This window comes from Euleptes europaea, chromosome 8 (assembly GCF_029931775.1).
Source record: "Euleptes europaea isolate rEulEur1 chromosome 8, rEulEur1.hap1, whole genome shotgun sequence".
In the NCBI taxonomy this organism is placed as follows: Eukaryota; Metazoa; Chordata; class Lepidosauria; order Squamata; family Sphaerodactylidae; genus Euleptes; species Euleptes europaea.
In genome coordinates, this window is record NC_079319.1 from 19,151,370 (window position 1) to 19,172,668 (window position 21,299).

General features: G+C 41.4%; 1 protein-coding gene across 1 annotated transcript in view; it reads left to right on the plus strand.

Annotated features, from left to right (window-relative positions):
• CSMD3 (CUB and Sushi multiple domains 3) overlaps positions 1-21,299 on the plus strand; it is a 712,581-nt gene that overhangs the window by 592,401 nt on the left and 98,881 nt on the right. The window contains exons 39-44 of the mRNA XM_056854045.1: positions 7,567-7,685; positions 10,654-10,723; positions 12,542-12,658; positions 17,978-18,187; positions 19,693-19,881; positions 21,092-21,269. Of these exons, the coding sequence (XP_056710023.1) occupies positions 7,567-7,685; positions 10,654-10,723; positions 12,542-12,658; positions 17,978-18,187; positions 19,693-19,881; positions 21,092-21,269 (883 nt within the window). The remainder of the gene's footprint in view (positions 1-7,566; positions 7,686-10,653; positions 10,724-12,541; positions 12,659-17,977; positions 18,188-19,692; positions 19,882-21,091; positions 21,270-21,299) is intronic.

Genomic DNA, 21,299 nt, shown 5'->3' on the forward strand with positions numbered 1-21,299 from the left:
TAGCTCAGAGTCAGGGTCATAGTTAGGGTGGGGGGCCGAGAAGGGAAGCCTCTGCCTCTGTGGCAGGCAGAGAAGTAGGGTTGCCAGGTCCCTCTTTGCCACCGGTAGGAGGTTTGGGGGGTGGAGCCTGAGGAGGGCGGGGTTTGGAGAGGGGAGGGCCATAGAATCCAATTGGCAGAGTGGCCATTTTCTCCAGGGGAACTGATCTCTATTGGCTGGAGATCAGTTGTAATAGCAGACGATCTCCAGCTACTACCTGGAAGTTGGCAACCTTACAGAGAAGGCGGCAGAACTGCCTCTCCTACCCAGCCCCAGGCAGTTCTGCCGCCCTCTCTGCCTGCCACAGGGGCGGTGGCTTCCCTCCTTGCCTCCCCCCTTAGTTACGGCCCTGCTCAGAGTACCCATTTTGTGTGGCATCCTCGGTTAAAAAGAGCAGATAATAGTTGATGCAATGACTGGAAATTTGCTGCCAATCAGAGTACACTGAATTGATAGACCAATGGTCTAACTCAGTAACCCTGTTCACAAGTTACAGTGAACACACATATTCTGAATGGCCAACACCCGTTCACTTTGCAAATGAAACCATGAGACAGTACCTGGATAAATCAGGGCTTTAAATCACACATTCTGCTGCACATGTTTTGAATGTAACATGGAAATTACTCATCATGTGCGTCAAGAAAAATCAAGTGTATGCTGTACATGGATTGTCGTGCAATCACAGTAACTTGTGAACAGGGCTAGTATATAAGGCAGCCTTGTGTTTGTGTGTCATTGAGATATTTGACCTATAACATTGATAGGGTTTAGGGTGAAGAAGCCTCTCTTCTGATCTATGATCAAAGAAAATCCTTTTTTTACCCCTCTGACAAATGTCATTCTGTTTCTTCGTACTCCCAGTTAGGAGTTGGGGGGGAGGTCTCATTTCCCTATTACTTGTCTCAAGATCTGGGGTCCCCCTGACCTATCTTTCGTCCTTCCTTCTCCACAACTTCCTGGCATCTTGTTTCTGTTCCAAGAAGCTTAGGCTTCTCTGCGATCATTAAATTTTATGACAACTTTTACAAGATATCATTGTGTGGAAATGTGTTGACATTATTAATGGTTTGTTTATAGATAAGTTATCCTGGGATGGCAGCTCTTTAACTTGCTTCTGATTTGTTTTCCGCTCAAGGGGCAAATCTTAGTTCTTCTACATTTTATCTGGCAATCCCATTTGGCACAAGGACACTGAAGCCACATCAATATTTTTTGAATGACCAGTGCTAGAGCTGCCAACTTCCAGATGGTGGCAGAAGATCTCCTGCTATTACAACTGATCTCCAGCCCATAGAGATCAGTTCCCCTGGAGAAAATGGCTGCTTTGGCAATTGGTCTCTGTCATTGAAGTCTTTTTCTTCTCCAAAGCCTGCCCTCTTCAGGCTCCGCCCCCAAAATCTCCAGGTATTTCCCAATCTGGAGTTGGCAACCCTATCCAGTGCACATCCTTAAATATCTGTGGACACGCTGCATAGAGCGGCAGTCCATCTCACAACTCCCTAGTGCCTGTTCATAGGTATTTTCAGGCACATGTGTCACTTATTCTTTTCATATGTACTACAGTATAAGAAACAATTGTGTAACTCCAGAATACCTGGGGTACACATGATCTACAGCAACCTAAAGTATTCTGGATTCTATGTAACCAATTATGCCCTAAAGACATACTGGCAAAAAGTGAAAGATCTACAAATCACTGTGACTTTTTCTGTGTGACTGTAATATTTTATGTGCTTCGTTGCTAATAATATCCCTCAGATCTAATCCACCCTGTGTTACAGTTACTGCATAGGACAATCAGAAACAAACATGTTTAGATCAGTTGTTTAGATCAGTTCAGCTGTGTTTCCCTTGAGGATGTGGATAGAGTATCTGTTGTTTTGAAGCCTGCTGTATACAGGTTAGATATGTCCCCAAAAAGGCTGCTGAAGGCCATCTAGGGTGTTTTCTTTTCCACTAGACAGTGTTATCAGTGCTTCATTGGAGGAAAGTAGGGTTGCCAGGTCCCTCTTCACCACTGGCAGGAAGTTTTTGGTGCGGAGCCTGAGGAAGGCAGGGTTTGGGGAGGGGAGGGACTTCAATGCCATAGAGACCAATTGCCAAAGCGGCTATTTTCTCCAGGTGAACTGATCTCTATTGGCTGGAGATCAGTTGTAATAGCAGGAGATCTCCAGCTAGTACCTGGAGGTTGGCACCCCTAGGAGAAGGTGAGGTCCCATTTGCATTGAAGAAAGCAGTGATCAAGTAACTCCTAAAAGTCCATTTTAGACCAGTATCCAGTATCTCAGGGGAGTTAATTAATCATGTGTTAGTGGAGACATTCTAGTAATCCTTAGATGAAACATCCTCCCTTGGGCCTTTTCATCTTGGATCAGCCAATTACATGGAATTGTGACTTCCTTGGTAGCTCTAGTGGATGAACTTCATGGTAAGGTTGAAAGAATACCTCCTTGTTAGTCCTATTCGACCTCTCAGTGGAATAATGCTCTCCCAGCCACATAAAGTCTCTTAAATGACTGCTCAGGATGTCTAGGATACCCCTCCAGCAGTTCAAATGTATTATTTCTGTCTGCCTACAAAGTTGTTCATTGCCGATACTAGCTCAGCATCACAGTTTCACAGGCCTCACCAATGCAGCTTAATTTCTGTATAAAACTTTTTGGGAAAGCTCACTGAAGGCAATGGGATTGACATTCATCAATATGCTGGTGGCACCTACCCTCAAATATATAATTAAGCATTCAGTAGTAGCTGTCTCAGTTTTAAGGCACTGTGTAGAAGCTGTAGGCAAGTGGGAAAGAGAGCATCCAAACAAAATGGAGTAAATAATCCCCATATTCTTGAAGAAGCGATTCCAAGGATATGATAGGTGATGTTACCAGGAAGCAAGAGAGAAGACATTTTTAGATGTCTCTATAAATGTGTCCCCAATGCCTGGTCTTAGGATCACATGTCTTTGTGGCTTTGGAGTGATATTAGGAAAAAGTCAAATCCTAAAGTCATAAGATCATTTATATTGGCTGCAAAGGGGACACAGAACAGCAAGAAAAGAGGCAAGGGTAAAAATGCAATTCATACAAATCCCAAATGCGAGCAGTAGTTTTATCCAGAAGCGATGCCCCGACCTAGGTGTCCATTTCAGAGATACATGCTAGGGTGGGGGGCCTTCTCTGTGGTGTCAGCCCTTGCTGCCCATCAAGACTCTCGCTGCGGCATTTTGTACCAGCTAGAGTTTCTAGATCTGTGGTGGCAGCCTGTGCATTGGACCCCTCTCCATAATCAATCTGTCAGGTCGCTACTTTTGCTAACATGAAGACATCAAGTGAAAAATGCCTGACTTTACTGGAACCTATTTGTTCTTAGGCTGTATTTTTCTCTAGCTGCTTACTGTAGCCTATTTTTTAAAAATGTATTTTTGTTGCCTTGATTATGTTATGCTTTAAGTGATGAGGTCTAAGCTACCTTCAGGGCCATGTAGTCAAAGACAGGGTACCAATATTTTTAAAGAAAAAAAAAAAAGAATGAACAATGGCTACTTGTTCTGGAAGGCCATTCCTTGCGTACCCCATTTCTAGGCAGCTGAGACGTAATTTGATCGCTGCTGAGTTGGATGAGTTGCTTGTTTTTTGTGTTTTGTGTTTTATTGTGGCTTTTAAAATGTGTGATATTTTATTATGCTTATGTGCGATCTGATTTGAGAGTGGAGAAATCAGCATGCAGATATTTCAAGTAAATAAATGGCTGCCTTTGTGAAATGCAGAGCTATGTTCAGAGGCAGAGGTTACTTGAAAGGGGAAAAAAAGGAAAATACTTGTTAAAACCAAGGGCGTTAGGCTTGCCCATTCTCTTTCGCCATGGGTGAAACGACCATGCAAAATAAGAGAGTAATGTTTGATATGCAGAGACAGGGAATTCAGAGGCCTCTGAAAACCCAATGACTTATGGATTACCCAAGAGATATGACTGAAAGTGTTGTGACTTTGTAGATAGAGGTTGTTGATTCATACTAACAAGCCTGAGTCAGATGTCTCTGTACTCACTGTGGAGCTTTGTAGCTCAGAGGTGAAACCTGTCGAATAAATAGGCAATACATATGAAATGACTTGTTCAACTAAAAAGGTAATAGTTAAAACTCAATAAATTTGCTGTCACTATAAACCATAGTAGCCAGACAGGCATTGTCAGATTCTATAATGTTTAACAAAGATCTCCAGCTATGGTTCAAAACATTCCATACTAGTAAATAAAACTTGCTGTCACCGTTCACATAACTAATCCTGAGCCTGTGTATCAAGGCTGCCAGGTGCCCAAGGGGGCTCAGATTTACCTCATCATCTGCCAAGGATGAGTATAATGTCCTGAAAGAAATGGCTTTACTTCACACCTTTCCCCTGGAGTGTCATTTCAGATTCCTGAGAATGGTTTGCATATTTCTTGGACATCTGTAGAACTGGGCCCTTCCACTGCTTACTGCCTTCCACTTCTCTGCAGCAGTGGTGGAGATCTGGAGGGGCCGTGGTTCAGTGGCAAAACATCTGCTTGGCATGCAGAAGGTCCTAGGTTCAATCCCTGGCATCTCCAGTTAAAGGGACTAGGCAAGAAGGTGCTGTGAAAGACCTCGCCTGAGACCCTGGAGATCCGCTGCCAGTCTGAGTAGACAGTACTGGCTTTGGTGGACAAAGGGACTGGTTCAGTATAAGGTGGCTTCATGTATTCATGTGAGGTTCCTGCCTCTTGATCGCCAGAGCCCAGCAGTCCACTTGGCTCTCTGGCTGCTCCCTACCTACCCCCTGCATGTCTTGGCTGACATCTGAAGATGACACTTCTGGTTTTGGATGATCCACTTACAGTTGCCGTGGAAGTGGCTGTAATGGCCCCAGCATGGTCCCTACGCGTTTGCATTCTACAAGTGTAGGTCATTGTTCCTGGCTGCATCTGGAAGTCACCCCTCCCCTTAATCGACGTGTGATTCATGATTCAACATTCTGTCTCCTTTCTGGCTTGAATTGTTGCTGACATCTGTTACAAGCCAATTTATGGCCTGAGATGGCATTATTATAAAAATGCCCCACTGTTATGTGTGCAGATTGTGGCTGTTCCAGCTACTTAGAGTATATAGCTACTGTCAACATGTAACACCAAGCCAGAAGTTGATCTGGCTTCCTATTTACTTCTGAGTAAATAGGAAGCCAAGGGCTAGTTCTTATCTTTAATGACCTTCGTGATCGGGGCCAGCATATCTCAAGAACTACCTCTCCCTGTATCCTGCTGTGCCCCAACAGTGCTTCTCACAGCCGTTTTTACTCTCAGTCTCCCCTCCCTCCCACACCACTGGTGGTATGTTCTGGCTCTGTCCTCTTCCAGAACTGATTACGAGAAGCCATTTGAGATGATCAGGAGGTCATGAGGCAGCATCTAGAGAACCAAAGTGAATCAGATCCAGGATACAACCTCAATCCTCTCTACTGTATTGAGCGAGCTTTATGCAAGTGTGTGATGCCTTGGAGTTTTGTTTCACTTACTTGGTGAGCACGGGAGTAGATTTGTGTGTGAAATCAACAGAAAACCAGTTCTACTGATTAAGTAATTAGCAGTGTACCACAAATCCTCTTGGTTCCTTCAGAACTGATCCTACTGGAAACACTGGGCTAGGAACACAAATGAAGCTGCAATTAAGCCAAATAGATCTAAACTAGGATTTTATTAAGTGATTGCTATAGAATGTGATTCTTGGTTGTTTAGGGTTTTATCAATAACTCTGTTAACTTTCCAAAATGCCATTAAGATAAATAGTTAAAAAGAACCTTTAAGCTACTCGCCTCGTTCAGAATTGTAGAATTACAAATAGTTGTAAGTAACTTTCGCTGTCTGAGCTGTGTTCAAAAATGCCCTTTTATTTTTAATTGGGATCTCTGACTTGGCCATGTGGTGCTTTTCATATAAGCTTTTCTGACATGGGCAACATGGGAACCCTTTTGTTAAGTGTGCCTACCTAGTTTAAGCCTATATTAATGCTGGAACTAACAGCCAGAAGTCGTCTTCTGTGTTGAATATTTAAACATCATGTTAAACTTTAAACACTCGAGTTCTTTATTTTTATGACGACTGTATTAAAATTGTATTTAATTCTGTTTCTGAGTGTTGTATGCTGTAAAGGAGTTTTTTCCTTTCCATGCATCCTACAGGCAGTTTTTGGATATGCTGCAAAATACTGTTTGAGATTTTCCCCCCACATATTTTTTTGCCTTTGAAAAAAAAAATATCTAGGATTTTGTTTTCCCTTCTTAAATCTATAATCTTTAGAGAGAGCAGTGGTTCCATAGAAAATTACTATTATTATTGAGAGTTATTCAATGGTAGACCACTTAGGGTTGTGGCTGGCAGGAGAAAATAAGAAAATGTCAAAAAGGGCTGGTGGTGACCAAGTTATGTCACTTCTGAAGAACATGGAAACTCTATGGCCTTTGCTGAAAACTCTATGGCCTTTACCAGAGTTTCCATCGTTGACATCCACCAGTCTCATTTCATGGAGAAGGTCCCAGGTTCAATCCCTAAGATCTTATATAGTAAGTGTTGGGAAAAACGTTTATGTGACTCACGGTGCATTCCTGATATTTTGGCGTTTGGAGACAGCGAGGAGGAGGCGCCGCTGCCTTTTAAAGGCTTTTTAAATGGGGCTTTTCACCCCATAGAGAAAAGCGAGGCTGCACCTGCTAAAAAGCAGGCACAGCCTCGCTCTTCTTGCTGCTGGCATACCCGGGGCGAATGGGTACAGGAGACTGCCTAACAGCAGGTCCTCCCCCGGAATACCCCAGGATTCTGGAATGCCCCCCAGAACGCCGGCACAGGCCTTTACCCCGGTGGGATGCTTGGGCTTTCCTGGGTGGTGTTACCGCAATGGCGCCTGGCGCCCAGCGTCCAGGCCTCCACACCGGTGCTGGGGCCACTAACACCGTCGTAAGTAGCCCGGTTGCCAATGTGTGTGTGTGTGTGGGGGGGGGAATGCCGGCACAGCACCTTCCTTTCGCCCTTAAAGCTACTCAGCATAGGCTATACTGAACTAGATGGACCAATGACCTGCTGAGTATGAAGCTCCTTCTTAATGAGTAGATTATACTTTGGATAATAGCGTTCCCTACTCACCTATTTGTCTTGGATTCTCAGCTGCAGAAAAGTATTGGTTGTGTTCTGAATTCCAGCTTTATTTCACATGAGGCTAGTTGTGGGATGCACTACATCTAGGTGGCATCTAGATTAAGCTGTGTATGCCCTGAAAGAGTTCCTAAAATGCACTGCAACAGTTGGAGATTGCTTTGGACACTTGGTGTGAAACAGGTTACAAGAAGGAAGAAAGACGGAAATAATTGCTTTCTAGCTTCAGTTCATCTGTTATCAGTCTCAATCAATAAGCATTCATACTTTAAAGGAAACTTTAATACCAATGCTCTTCATGTGTGAATCTTTGACTAATAATGGAGGAAATGTATTTTGTCATTGTTAAGTTTTTTTTTTAATTTTTCACAGCTATAGGTTTGGACTCTTGCCCTGAACCACAGATCCCAAACAGTGGTATTAAAATAGGAGACAGGTACATGGTTGGAGATGTGGTTTCCTTCCAGTGTGATCAAGGATATTCTCTTCAGGTAGGTTTTAATCAATAAAACTGTCAAATGTTGTCGTTACGATGTGACAAAACACATAACATTGTAAAATCTAAAGCATTGTGGTTTTTAAAATGATTTAATCTAATTGTCTTTTTTTTCAAAAAAAGCAGAAAGTAGGGTTGCCAATCTCCAAATGAGGCTTGGAGATCTCTTAAAATTATAACCGATCTCCAAAGGATGGAGAAAATGCCTGGTCGGCCTGGAGAAAATGGCTGGTTTGGCAGGTGAACTCTATAGTATTTTATTCTCCAAGGTCCCTCCCCAAACTCCACCCTCTCTAGATTCCACCCCTAAATCTTGAAATTCCCAACCCGGAGTTGGCAACCCAAGTAGAAAGACATTGGTAATGTTGGCTGGTTGTGTTTTTGAGTGAACTTACCTCTTTGCAAACATAGCATGTTAGAATCTCACACCCAATGTAAGGAAGCACTAATTTTATTTAATAGATTTTAATTACCAGCTGGGAACTATTTCCAGACCTTGATTAACAAGAGGAAGAAAAGAAAGCAGAAAAAAGTGACAATAAAGTATGTTCTTTCTCTGATATAATTATTTTGTACAAGCAGATTTATAGGTATGGGATTTGTAAACAGCAGTTAAGGGGCAAACTACACATTACACTGCAGCAGCATCTGTTACATTCCTGATGGACCCATTTCCCTTGCAAAGCACTCTGGGGAGGGAGTGATTTGAATCAAAAAGGGCTAGAAAGGAAAGGAACCACCGCTTTTCATCTAATATTTTTATTTTGAAATGCTCACCCATCTGCTTTACCCTCCTTCTTTGTGGTATGCAGGACTCATGCTTATCTTGCAGACATGAATCTGAACCCATGGAGATGAAACCGGTGTGGCATACTGGTTGAAATGTGTGTCTAGGACCGGAGATCAAGGCTCGAATCTTCACTTAGCCATGATCCTTGGTTTTTTTTTTTCTCACAGCCTAACCTATCTCATAGGGCTGTTGTGAGTGGAAAGTGGAAAGTGGAATGTTATATGTGTCACCCTAAACTCAGAAGAAGAAGGCTGAGATAAAAAAAAATAGAAACGATAAAAGCAACTATGCTTCTGTAAGGAAGCAAGGATAAATTTCATGGGAAAAGCAACTGTCAGGAAAGAGCCAAAGCTCTTCTTTCCTTCCTTTCATCTTTTCTGCTACTAATTGCCTCCATATGAGAACGCCTTGAGAGACAGAAGTGGTCAACTTTTTTAAAAATTGTCTCCATAACAGATATTTTTGGAATCAGTTTTATTGATGTGAAGGTCCGTGATCTCAAGAAGGTTATAGTCAAAACTTTAATGGCAGAAAACCAGTGAAAGAGAGGGAGGGAGATGAAACAGTAATGAGTAATAGAGAAAAGATGGGAGTGGCGTGACAAGGATTACAGTGATGACTGAACATTTTAGTCCACTCTCCCTCTCCTCCCCCCCACCCCGCCATGTCAGGCCTGCTGTGTGAAGAGCATCTTTTACACGTGAAAACTGAGAACATGAGTTGCGGGCCAAAATAGGTGGTATCTTGCTGTATACCCAGATCCCAGATTGGCACGATAAATGCATGAGAAAAGAAACATGGAACGGAGACAAGCACTTTACCAGCAAGTAAAGTTATCGTCCTATCCAAGAAAAAACAATGGAAAAGGGGGAATTGAGATGCAGACACAAGATAAGCAGGCTGGATTATTCTTTTGCAATGCTACCATGACAGTTTAAGCATGATAATCCAATGAAACCATTCATGTTTTCACAATCCTAGTGTGCACTTGCACTACTCTTAGCAAAATGCCCAGTTCTTACGTTGCAAATTGTGTTTTTCCTCTGATGGCTAGTCCAGTGCAAACCAACCCAGAGAAAAGAGATAGGTGTAAGGTTGCCCCAAAGGGACTGGAAGGAGTGGTGGGACAAGCAGGAAAAGAATTTGGGGTATGAAGGAAGGAGTCCTTAACCAGGCGGAGAATACAACAGGGAAGATTGGCTGGACTGACTGGCTAAGAAATGGAAGAGTTATGAAATGGGGAGTGGGTAGGTTGACAAGGAATGTTAATTTCAGGATGGAAAGTAAATAGGGGCAAGAAAAATATACTCTGATGGTCTAGAAGAGGAGGGGTTTGGTGATGTTGTGCTTGCAGTGCTGGAAGGTTCTGGAAGGGAACCAACTACAAAGATGACGGGCTGGAGATGCCTGTTTTATGCACCTGGAAGAGCCCTGCAGAACTGTGATTTGTGACAGTATTGGTCCAAAAGTGCATGATTTCGCTTCCTATTGGTCAGTTTGCATTTTTGATGAACAGAGTATGATGTTGTCGAAGGCTTTCACGGTCAGAGTTCATTGGTTCTTGTGGGTTATCCGGGCTGTGTAACCGTGGTCTTGGTATTTTCTTTCCTGACGTTTCGCCAGCAGCTGTGGCAGGCATCTTCAGAGGAGTAACACTGAAGGACAGTGTCTCTCTGTCCTTCACTGACACTGTCCTTCAGTATTACTCCTCTGAAGATGCCTGCCACAGCTGCTGGCGAAACGTCAGGAAAGAAAATACCAAGACCACGGTTACACAGCCCGGATAACCCACAAGAACCAGAGTATGATGTGTTACAGGGTAGGTCATAATATGTTCATAAGGAAGAGGACAAGAATGGATGGCTATCAGGTGAGGTAATAGGGGACAGCAAGATGATCTAGGTGAAATGATTCAACTACTGGGTAGCAAACATTGTTTGGCAGAGGCTGGGAGGTGGATTGATGGCCTTCACAGGACTTATGATGGAATCAACAGGGAGGATAGCATTGTGAGGGAAATCATGAGAGCTTTGGTTATTATCCTAAATACCATTGTGTTCAATAGAGAATGAAGGGGGAAAATGAGTTGTCATCCCCTATGCTAATGAATTTTGGCTGGATAGGGTTGCACTGTTAACTTGCTAAATTTGTAAACGATGTTATCTCATTATAGGGACATTCACATATCACCTGTATGCCTGGACCTGTGAGAAGATGGAATTACCCTATTCCTATTTGTTTAGGTATGTCTCTGGAATACAAGATTTATTTAATCTGAAAACTATCCAAAAACTAAACATAAAGAGTTGGAACTTGTTTTGTGCAGTGGTGGAAAGTGTCATCAAGTCATAACAGGCTTACGTCGACCCTGAAGGGTTTTCAAGGCAAGAGAGGTTCAGAGATAGTTTGCCATTGCCTGTCTCTACATAGCAACCCTGGAATTCCTTTGTGGTCTCCCATCCAAATATTAACCAGGGTCAACCCTGCTTAGCTTCCAAGATTGACAACACTGGGCAAGCCTGGGCCATCCAGGTCAGGGTACATGTTTTGTAAAACAGAGATTTTTTTTTTAATGGTACAAGGAGTTTTCTGATGGAGAATGAGGCTATTTTACTAGGGTAAAAACTTCAAAGGGGGATTCCAACATGGCACTAATGGATTAACGTTTGGCTTACAGCCTTCTGAGTATTAGCATAAGAAGACTACTTAGGTTTGTACTGTAAGTCTGGGATTCCTTAGCTATTACAGGTGATAGCCAGGTTAGCAAAACTTGAGAAATTGTGTTATTTATCACCACTTACTGTTGTTTCTGAATGGCCTCTGTATTTCTAATGATCAACATAATTACATCTCAACTCCTCATCTCTGCAGAGCTTTTTGCTTGGCTAGATTGAATGCTAACCCTTCTGTGGTAATGCAGGGCAGAATTCTGAATACACCATACTCAGACAGGATCTGCCCTTGCTCTTCTGGCTCTATTGACACATTAGCCCATGCCCTTTTGGAATGCCGCTTTTACGAGGAACTTCGATTGCACTATATTTCCCCCCTTTTAATATACAAATCCAATGCCTCTGTGACTGACATAATGCCTTTTTTACTAAGCGACAGGGACCCCAAGGCTACATTGTCAGTGGCAAGATTTGTTTCAGTCCTTATATCCCTCCTAGATATGTGCTGCTCAAGATCAATTGATCAAGGAGCTTCTAAGGGATAAAAGGAAAGGAAAGCCCCGTGGGAAAAATAAAAATAAAAGGATAATTACATCTCACTCTGGGCATTTTATGGTCCTCTGACTGTTATTTACCTCTTCTTTTCTTCACAATGTTTGTATGTACACGTGTGAATGTGTATGTGTGCGCACATGTGTGTGGGCTCTATTTTGTGAGAGATTATACTAGAATTAAAAAAAACTCGTTAGTCTTTCTGGTACCACAAAATTATTATTTATAAGTCCTGTCTTTTCTTGAGTTTTTTTATAGTGCATTACCAAACCCCCCTGATGGCATAATGAGTGAATGAGAACATATATAGCAAGGAAAGGCTCAAACTATGTAACTATTAACAATAGAAATCATTCTGAATTATCTAAACAAAAACATGTGAAAATGATTATCTGATTTAAAGTCAACTTTAGAAGCCATTAGGAGCACTGAATTGCATAGCTGGTGGTGGTTTAGGTGGATTTTAAATTTAAAAAATAACTCAGTCATATATAAAAAGACTCAGAAGATTTAATGTGGGTAGCCTAAACCAGTGTTCACTTAGAGGAAATGATCCAAATAATTACGAATTCTCCCACGGATGTCGACAGCCTTACCTAAATTACCTAAATTATAGGATATATTATTGGGCGAATCTCTTAGGACGTTTTAAATTATATTATATTTCTCAATTGTGGTGATTCTAGCTTAATAAAGTATTATCCTAATGTAAAATAATAACCAACTTTTTTATTTTAAAAGGTGCTTATTTAGAAAATTAATGGAGAGAGCTTAACTGTTCCCCCCTCCCCAGTTTAATGTCTTAAACTATTCTTTATGTTAATCTCTTCTCTTTAGCGCAGTGCGGTGGTTCTATGTCAGACTTCAGTGGAGTGATTCTTAGCCCAGGCTTTCCTGGAAATTATCCTAGCAGTTTGGACTGCACATGGACAATCATGCTGCCTGTTGGTTTTGGTATGTTTCATTCCTACTTCAAAATAATATAAGTGTATTCTTGTTGTAGGTCTTATGGCTGCTTTAATTTATAGCACTTTGTTAGACATAATGGTCTACACATATCAAGCTGCCCAGCCCTGAGTAGTGTATGGAGTTGTGGGGGGGGGGGGGTAACCATGCTCAGTCAGAATTCCAGTGTGTGCTCATGAAGGTTTGAATTAATAGAATAAATGCATACATTCATTCTCTCAATCTAAATTTAAAGATGTTAAAATTTGACATTTCTATAAGGAATGGAAATTATGACATCACTCAAGTATTAACTTGAGGGTAATGCAAGCTAGAAATTGAGGTAGCAGCGCATCAAAAACCTATGATCCATGACATACTTTTTAGCAAATTTGGTAGCGAAATGTGAAATAATTCCTATTTTACAGAGGATGTTGTACACTTTATACCCAGGGAGCTTAAAAAAGAAGGTGATATTAGATTTTAGATAACAGTCCCCTGGCAGGGATGAAGAATGCCATTTATCTTGTTTCCTGCCTCCACCTAAAGTGGTGGTGGGAGAATTTTTTTTTTTTTAAATGGCTGCTAGGGTAAAGGCATGATTTCACTTTTGGAGAAAACCCAGAAGTGATGTCACACCTCTCTAGGAATCACTAGAAACTCTATAGTAAAACCATTAAGTTTTCCGCAGTTTTGCCCAGAAGTGACATCACACCATCACTGATGGATGCCCCCATGTCTCTGTCCCCCCCCCCCCATCTCCCTCTGGTTGCCATGATGGGCCCAGCAACCTTACATTATAACAGGTCCTTTCATACAAAAAATGACTGATAAAACATCCTAAAGGACAATCAAAAGTACATAAATAAATAAAAATTATATATTTGAGAATGAAAAGAGTAATGATTAGTGGAATTAGAGGAACCTTGGGGAGAACCATTTGGAACCTCCCTCCCCAGTCTCTCCTATATGATTCTCTAAGGTCTCAGAGATGTAAGCCGATTGATTTCCGTCCCACTCTTTTCCATTGCTGGTCTTAGCACTTCATCCCTTCTGGAGCATATTTTGTTTTTATCCAGGTGGTTTTGTGTTCTTTTTCCTCCTTTTCCTTTTGATTAATTAGTAGACTAGGGATCTTTATCTTGACTATGGTTGAGCTTTTTTGCAGATTTCATTATCTTTACATATTACAGTCAAATTAATATATTTATTTTATATGATTTAATTAATATTAAATAAATATACATTACAGTATATCATCTATACACATACATCCATAAGAGAATTGTATATCAATCATATCAATCACATCTTTCCAAATATCTTCTAGTTTGCATGCATCTTATAATTTTTGAAAAGCTGTAAATTTAAACCTACAGTAATAGTCTTTGATTTTCTTTAACTAGTCTTTTTTCTTAAGAATAACATTTTGCTTCTATAGTTTTGCAGAGAAGATCCTGTCTACTTTAATCATATATAAAGCAATTACATGCTTTTCTTGAGGAACAGAAGTCATGCAATTAGGAGGGAGAACTTCTGGATTGTGGGGAATTAATGCTGGCTGTCAGTACTCTGATGACCTTACCCCAATATGATTTAGCTGGGGAGCAAGACAACCATATGTGAGGAAATCAGCATTCTTAGAGCATTATTAAAGATAGAATTGTCAAGCATATAGAAGGGCAAGGTCTGCTGGGCAAAACCCAACATGGCTGCTGTAAGGGTAGGTCCTGTCTCACTAATCTATTAGAGTTTTTTTAAAGTGTCAATAAGCATGAGGACAGGAATGAGCCTGTGGACATTGTGTATTTGGATTTCCAAAAAGCTTTTGACAAAGTCCCCCACCAAAGACTGCTAAGCAAACTTCATAGTCACGGGATAAGAGGACAAGTCCTCTTATGGATTGAGAGCTGGCTGAAAAATAGGAAGCAGAGAGTAGAAATCAACTGTCAGTTCTCCCAATGGCGGGATGTGAGCAGTGGGGTGCCTCAGCGATCTGTGTTGGGACCGGTGCTTTTCAACCTGTTCATCAATGACCTGGAGTTGGGGTTAAACAGTGAAGTAGCCAAGTTTGCAGATGACACCAAATTATTTAGCGTGGTTAAAACAAAATCGGATTGTGAAGAGCTTTGAGATTAAAATGTGTGCCAGGATGTATGTGTATGTCCACACATGTCATGAATTCCTTGGAGAATATATGGATTAAGAGTCTAGCATATACACAGTATTGCAAATGAGGAACTGTGGCAGAGAGAGAGAGAGAGCAATCAGAACCCGTTCTATGACTGCAATCCTAACACTCTTCAATTGAAGTTGATGAGCTTAGAAAAGTGTAGTATCTCTAGAGAAGGAAGGATTCAGTAGTTGAAGCAGAAGTGATCTCAAGAGCTGGGCTTATTGGAACACTACAGCTAGCAAACTGAACAGGCCACAATAGGGTTGCCAGGTGCCCGGTGGTGGTGGGCAAACCCCTGGCAATTTGCCCCTTTGCCCACCGACCAGCTGACGGTTGGCGGGCAAACGTGCACGCGCGTACACGCCACTGCAGGTCACTTCCAGTTGACAACCGGAAGTCCTGCGAGGAAGTCTCCCGCCGGAGGAGAGGTAGGACCTGGCAACCCTAGGCCACAACTAGGCCCCAGTAACTCTAATTCCTCCTCCAGTAATAGTTACAGGACCTGAGCCTCTCCTTTCTAGAGACAGTCTGGGAGTAGGCCCTGAAGCAACTGTACTTATATGCCACAAAGGGTGTAACTGTGCTGTTAGGCATTATACTACAGCAGTTCCTAGAGAAAAAAAATGATGCATGGAACAGAGTGAAATGCAAAATGGATTATGCTTTCAGCACAGCAAAAATGCACAATACAGAGGCTGTACACCTGAATGAAAACAGACCGTACTAGTAGACTGAGTAAATGTGAAAAAGAGGTGATTTCAGATGAAAGGTTAAGAACTGGCCACCTTAGAATCTGTGCATCTGTTTATGCAGAATTACATATCCCCACCCCTCAGATGTGTTCCATGGTATATAAATGGAAGCAGGAACAGTATTAATTTGACATTAAATATGTAGCATAGATGTTCATCTAGGATACAATTTATGCGACCCAGAAAATTATTTGCAAGGCTGCTGTTGGATATAGGAAAGAATCTGTACTGTATGGCCACAAAAGTAATTTCAGTTGGATAATTACAGCATTATTCCTCACTTCTCAATAATTAAATTGACATTAGATGTCATTTGCTGAATATTGTATGAAATCCATATTCTTATCTCTGCCAGAACCATTCAATATGGCTCAATTATCTTTATAATGAAAATAATGATTTATCATTCTTTGTTAGCATTGCATTATTTCAGGCCCAAACCAGTCACCTTACTTTACCTTATTTGGCCCGTTTTCCAAATAAATGCTTGCTCTTTTCTCTCTAAACAATTTTGGCAAATCTCTGAACAGCAAATGGTAGTCTCTAGAAGTCTAAATACTCTCACCCCTTGAATGAAACACTAGACTTTGTCTTTCAGTTTCCAAAGTTTCTCAACTTTGGAGTTTTCACATCTCTGGCTCCTTCTTTCCTCTGCTTTAGCAGATAATCAACAAAAGAGAAAGAGGTACTAATGCTTCCTTTTCTCAACTGGAATGAAGGCACATAGTTTGCTGGATTGGGCCATTATCTTACAACAAGAGCATCCTGCTGAATAGTAGTCACACACCAGAGAAAATCTGATATGAAAATAATGCACTTCTTGTCATTTGTTTATTTGCTTCACTTGTCCCCCATCTTTCTCCCCAGTGGGGACTCAAAGCAGCATACGTTGTTTTCCTCTCTTCCCTATTTTATCCTGTTAATGCTCTTAAGGTAGAGTTGCCAGGTCTCCCTGGCAACCAGCGGTGGGTGGGAGGGACTTACATTCTGGTATTTGGGCAAAACCTCTATGGTAGAGGCTGTAATAATAGAGCTAGGATATATAATAGAGCCCAAATACCAAGCATCTCCGTCAACATTGCTGATGTGATGACATCACTTCCAGAAGTGATGTCATCGTGCCGCCAGGGCCCCATTTTAAGCCTGGTAAGACCCCTGCTGGCCAGCTGGATGGCACTGGGGGGAGAAGGCCCACATTGGCCCTGTCGTAAAGTATATGTTCCATTGTTCTCAGTAGTTTGCCATAGTTCACCCACCTTTCTGAAGACTATATCTAATAAATAGAGATTGCTTAATTTTTAGTGTGACATGCAGGGAATAAATCTTCCAAACTATCTTTTATACTGTAGATATAAATTAAATATTCATTACTTTTATCTCTGTATAGGACTCCTTGTCTTTCCAAAAGTTAACATGCTTCCAAATCAATTCATTTTAATCCATTCCTTCATTTATTTATCACATTTTTATCGTGCCCTTCCTCCAAGGAGCTTATACATGGTTCTCCCTCCACCATTTTGTCCTCCCAGCAACACTGTGAGTAGGTCACTCTCATTAGATTTATAAGCTTGCCCCAGTGCAAGAGAGAACGGCAACATGAAGGCTTTTCCCTCCTACTGTCATAGAATATGATTTTTATACAGGCGAAATAACACAGGGGAAAGGAAAAACCGACATCCAACAAGATTGTGTCTAAGACATCTGCGGTGCTTGGATATTGCTTTAAAGATTTGCAAAGCAATTAAGATGATGCTTTCGTTTCCAAGGCAGTCCTAGGACAGTTACGCTTGGCTGTTTCCAGGTGGGGGACAAGCGGGTTGAATGGACACAGCTTGTCATTTTCTTTACATGGGCTTTCATGCAAGTGGCCCAGTGATTCCGTCACAGATGCCCAGACCTCACCAGTGGTTGGTTGAAAATGGTTTGGAAAATGGCAGAGTAAAATATGGCCATGTACTAAGAAACAGAATAGGGCTCTATGTTGATCCAGTAGTATGGCATCTTCATATGCAGTATTTCCCCCCAGTGTTTACATATTTATATATTATGGTATTATGTTACATATTATGGTATTCCTTCTCTGTAGAATGGCCTCCCTGAGGAGGTGAGGGGAACTTGCTCCTTGGACATCTTTAGGAGGCACTGCAAGGATTGTTTGTTTGCCTGGGCTTTTGATGGTTTTCAAATGGCAGTCATTTTTTTAAGGGGGGGAAGGATTGGGAGGCTGTTATTCTATTTTGGTTTTAATTGGAAATGTTTTTAAATGACTACTGTAAGCCGCCTTGAAGCACCAGGAAAGGTGGGGTAAAGTGTTTTAATAAAAAAAAAATTATCAGTATGGAAAAAAACACATTGGTATAATGTATCATACTTTCTTAGATAACAAATAATGTTTTCCAGGTGTGCACTTGCAGTTTGTAAATTTCTCAACGGAGACAATACATGACTATTTGGAAGTCAGGAGTGGATCAACAGATACTAGTACCGTTATCGGGAGACTCAGTGGACCCCAGTTGCCAGCTTCACTTTTTAGTACAACCCACGAGACTAATTTATATTTTCATAGTGACTATTCTCAGAACAAACAGGGGTTTCATATTGTGTATCAAGGTGAGTGATTTTACGTATTTACTACATGGATTCTGTGTCTCTTATTAAAACAGCAGAAGATGTCTTTGAAATCATATGTAAATAGCAAATATATTTTCTTTATAAGAAACGATTTTGCCCCAGCTTTGGAGTGCAGAAACCGTTTTCAGTTCTGGTTAGGACCAAATCACCCAGTGGGAAATGTAGAAGTATTGTATGGACCTGCTGTTGGGCTAGCTCCCTTGGAAGTTGAAAATCTGCAGCAGGAGGGGGGAATTGTTACCCCCTTTACCTGCAGAAATCCTCTGTGGGATCCAGACCATCAATGTGTACTGAGCATGTGTACGCATCCATAAGTGTGGCTTATTTGATCCTCACGATCCTTCTGCCACCACTGCTTTAAAAGAAAATTCATTCAGGCCTGTATACCACTTATCATACAGGCCAGAGCCAAAAGAATTGTGGAACTACTTCTATAAGAACATGGGCAGATGGTTTGACAAATAACAATCTGGTATAGTGGTAAACACGATGGTTTGGAATGGTGGACTCTAATCTGGAGAACCGGGTTTGATTCCCCACTCCTCCACATGAGCAGCAGACGCTAATCTGGTGAACTGGGTTGGTTTCCTCACTCCTACACCCAGCTGGGTGACCTTGGGCTAGTTGCTGCTCTCTTGGAGCTCTCAGCCCCATCTACCTCACAAGGTGTCAGTTGTGGGGAGGGGAAGGGAAGCCTGTTTGATTCTTCCTTAAGTGGTAGAGACAATCGGCATATAAAAACCAACTCTTCTTCTTCCTTTGCCATATGACAAACTTATTTTTCGAGTAAGGGGAATTTCAAATGCAGTAACTCATATCCTTCGAGAACTGCAGGCCAGGTGAAACTTGTGGACTGGGACTGTATATAACAGTGAAAATACAGATTTGGGTGTGTCTCAGAAAAGTAGGTTCCTTTGAAATGTGGTGTTGGAGGAGAGTGTTATGGATACCCTGGACCGCCCAAAAAACTAATCGGTGGGTTTTAGAGCAAATCAAGCCTGAACTGACCCTAGAAGCTAAAATGACTAAACTGAGGCTGCCGAACTTTGGACATTTTATGAGAAGACAAGAGTCACTGGAAAAGACAATCATGCTAGGAAAAGTTGAAGGCAGCAGGAAAAGAAGAAGACGCAACAAGAGATGGATTGACTCTATAAAGGAAGCCACAGCCCTCAATTTGCAAGATCTGAGCAAGGCTGTTAAGGATAGGACACTTTGGAGGACATTGATTCATAGGGTCGCCATGAGTCGGAAATGACTTGACGGCACTTAATACACACACAGAGAGAAAAGCCATAGGTTCAGAGCAGTGTGGTGTGGATCATCAAGGGTTCACTTCAACATGCTAAGAATATTCAGATGTTCTATCTTCCCCCCCCCCCAAAGTAAGTGTTTTTGAAATATGAAGTTATATCTTCGAAAAGACCTTACATTTTTTGGCACATTGAAGAAATTCTTATGGTTATTATTTCATTTACTTTCAGCATATCAGTTGCAGAGTTGTCCCGACCCACGTCCATTTCGCAATGGTTTTGTCATTGGAACAGACTTTACTGTAGGACAAACCGTCTCATTTGAATGTTTCCCTGGATACACCTTAATAGGGAACTCAGCACTTACTTGCCTTCATGGGATCAGTCGGAACTGGAACCATCCTCTTCCAAGGTGTGAAGGTATGTTTTCAGTAGAGAAATATTAGTTCATATGAAAATTCCCTTTATTGTATGTCTTGAGATTATGGGTTTAGAGAATTCATAAGGAGAACCAGCAGTGGTATTCCCTTCTAGAAGATCAAAATGATAAAGAGATAAGTAGTTTTTAGGATTGCATGATTCTTCATCCCTTGGTGAAGGTTGATGGGGGAAGGTTGAAAGGAAAGGCTGGGTAGAGGGAGTTTATGATCCCACTTCCTGTTCCATATCTTTTTTATGATTCACACTCATACGTCTACAGTGAGCCAGATAGCAAGCCTGTTGGGAGACACCCATGTCACATTACTCATTGTATAGTGCCTGCAGTATTTTAGGAAAAGAAGAAGGTTGGTCAATAGCAAAATCCAACAACAAGTCTTGTAATACCTTTTATTAACACCTACCTAAATAACAAAACACAGTCATGTATGCTTTCAAGTTTTCCAGAACTCTTCATCAGGCTGGAATTTTAAAAGGAGGGGTGGGATCTTTCAGGTCATAATTTTGCCTACATCTTCTCATTGAAGTCAGCAGAACATCTTGTACTGATGCAAACAAGATCATAACCTGAAATATGTTGCTTTCCCCCCTTCCTCTCTCCTAGGGTTGCCAGCCTCCAGGTGGGGCCTGGAGATCTCCCAGAATTACAACTGATCTCCAGACTACAGAGATCAGTTCACCTGGAGAAAAATGGCTACTTTGCAGGGTAGACAGTTTGGCATTATGCCCCGCTGAGATTCCTCCCTTTCCCAAACCACACCCTCCCCAGGCTTCATGCCCTAATCTCCAGGAATGTCCCAATCCAGAGTTGACAACCCAACTCTTTCCTCCTCCTTTTTTGTTTGTTTTAATAATAATATTCAGCCTGATGAAGAGTTCTGAAGAACTTGAAAGCTTGTGCCTTGTGTATTGTTAGTTTGCTTGGTCTTGATAGAAGGTATTATAAGGCTTTTGGTTTGGGATTTTATAATATTTTAGTCATGTTTTATAAATAATACTTTCTTGTAATTTATACTTTAATGAGACCGAGGGGGAGAGGCTTTTAGTGTTTACCATGAGTTCAGTAGTATGCTTCATGTCTAATACCTTACTTGTCATCACAGGTTAATTTTAAATATATATATTTTTAAATACAGAAACGTGCCTATACATCAACGCTTTTCCTTTTTTCCTTTTTCTTTTCTTTTTGCAGCTCTTTGTGGAGGAAATATAACTTCAATGAATGGCACCATATATTCTCCAGGCTACCCTGATGAGTATCCCAACTTTCAGGATTGTTTTTGGCTTGTGAGAGTACCACCAGGAAATGGAATCTATATCAATTTCACTGTTCTTCAAACAGAGCCAATATATGATTTCATAACTGTCTGGTAAGCAAAAATGAATATTGTTGATTAATG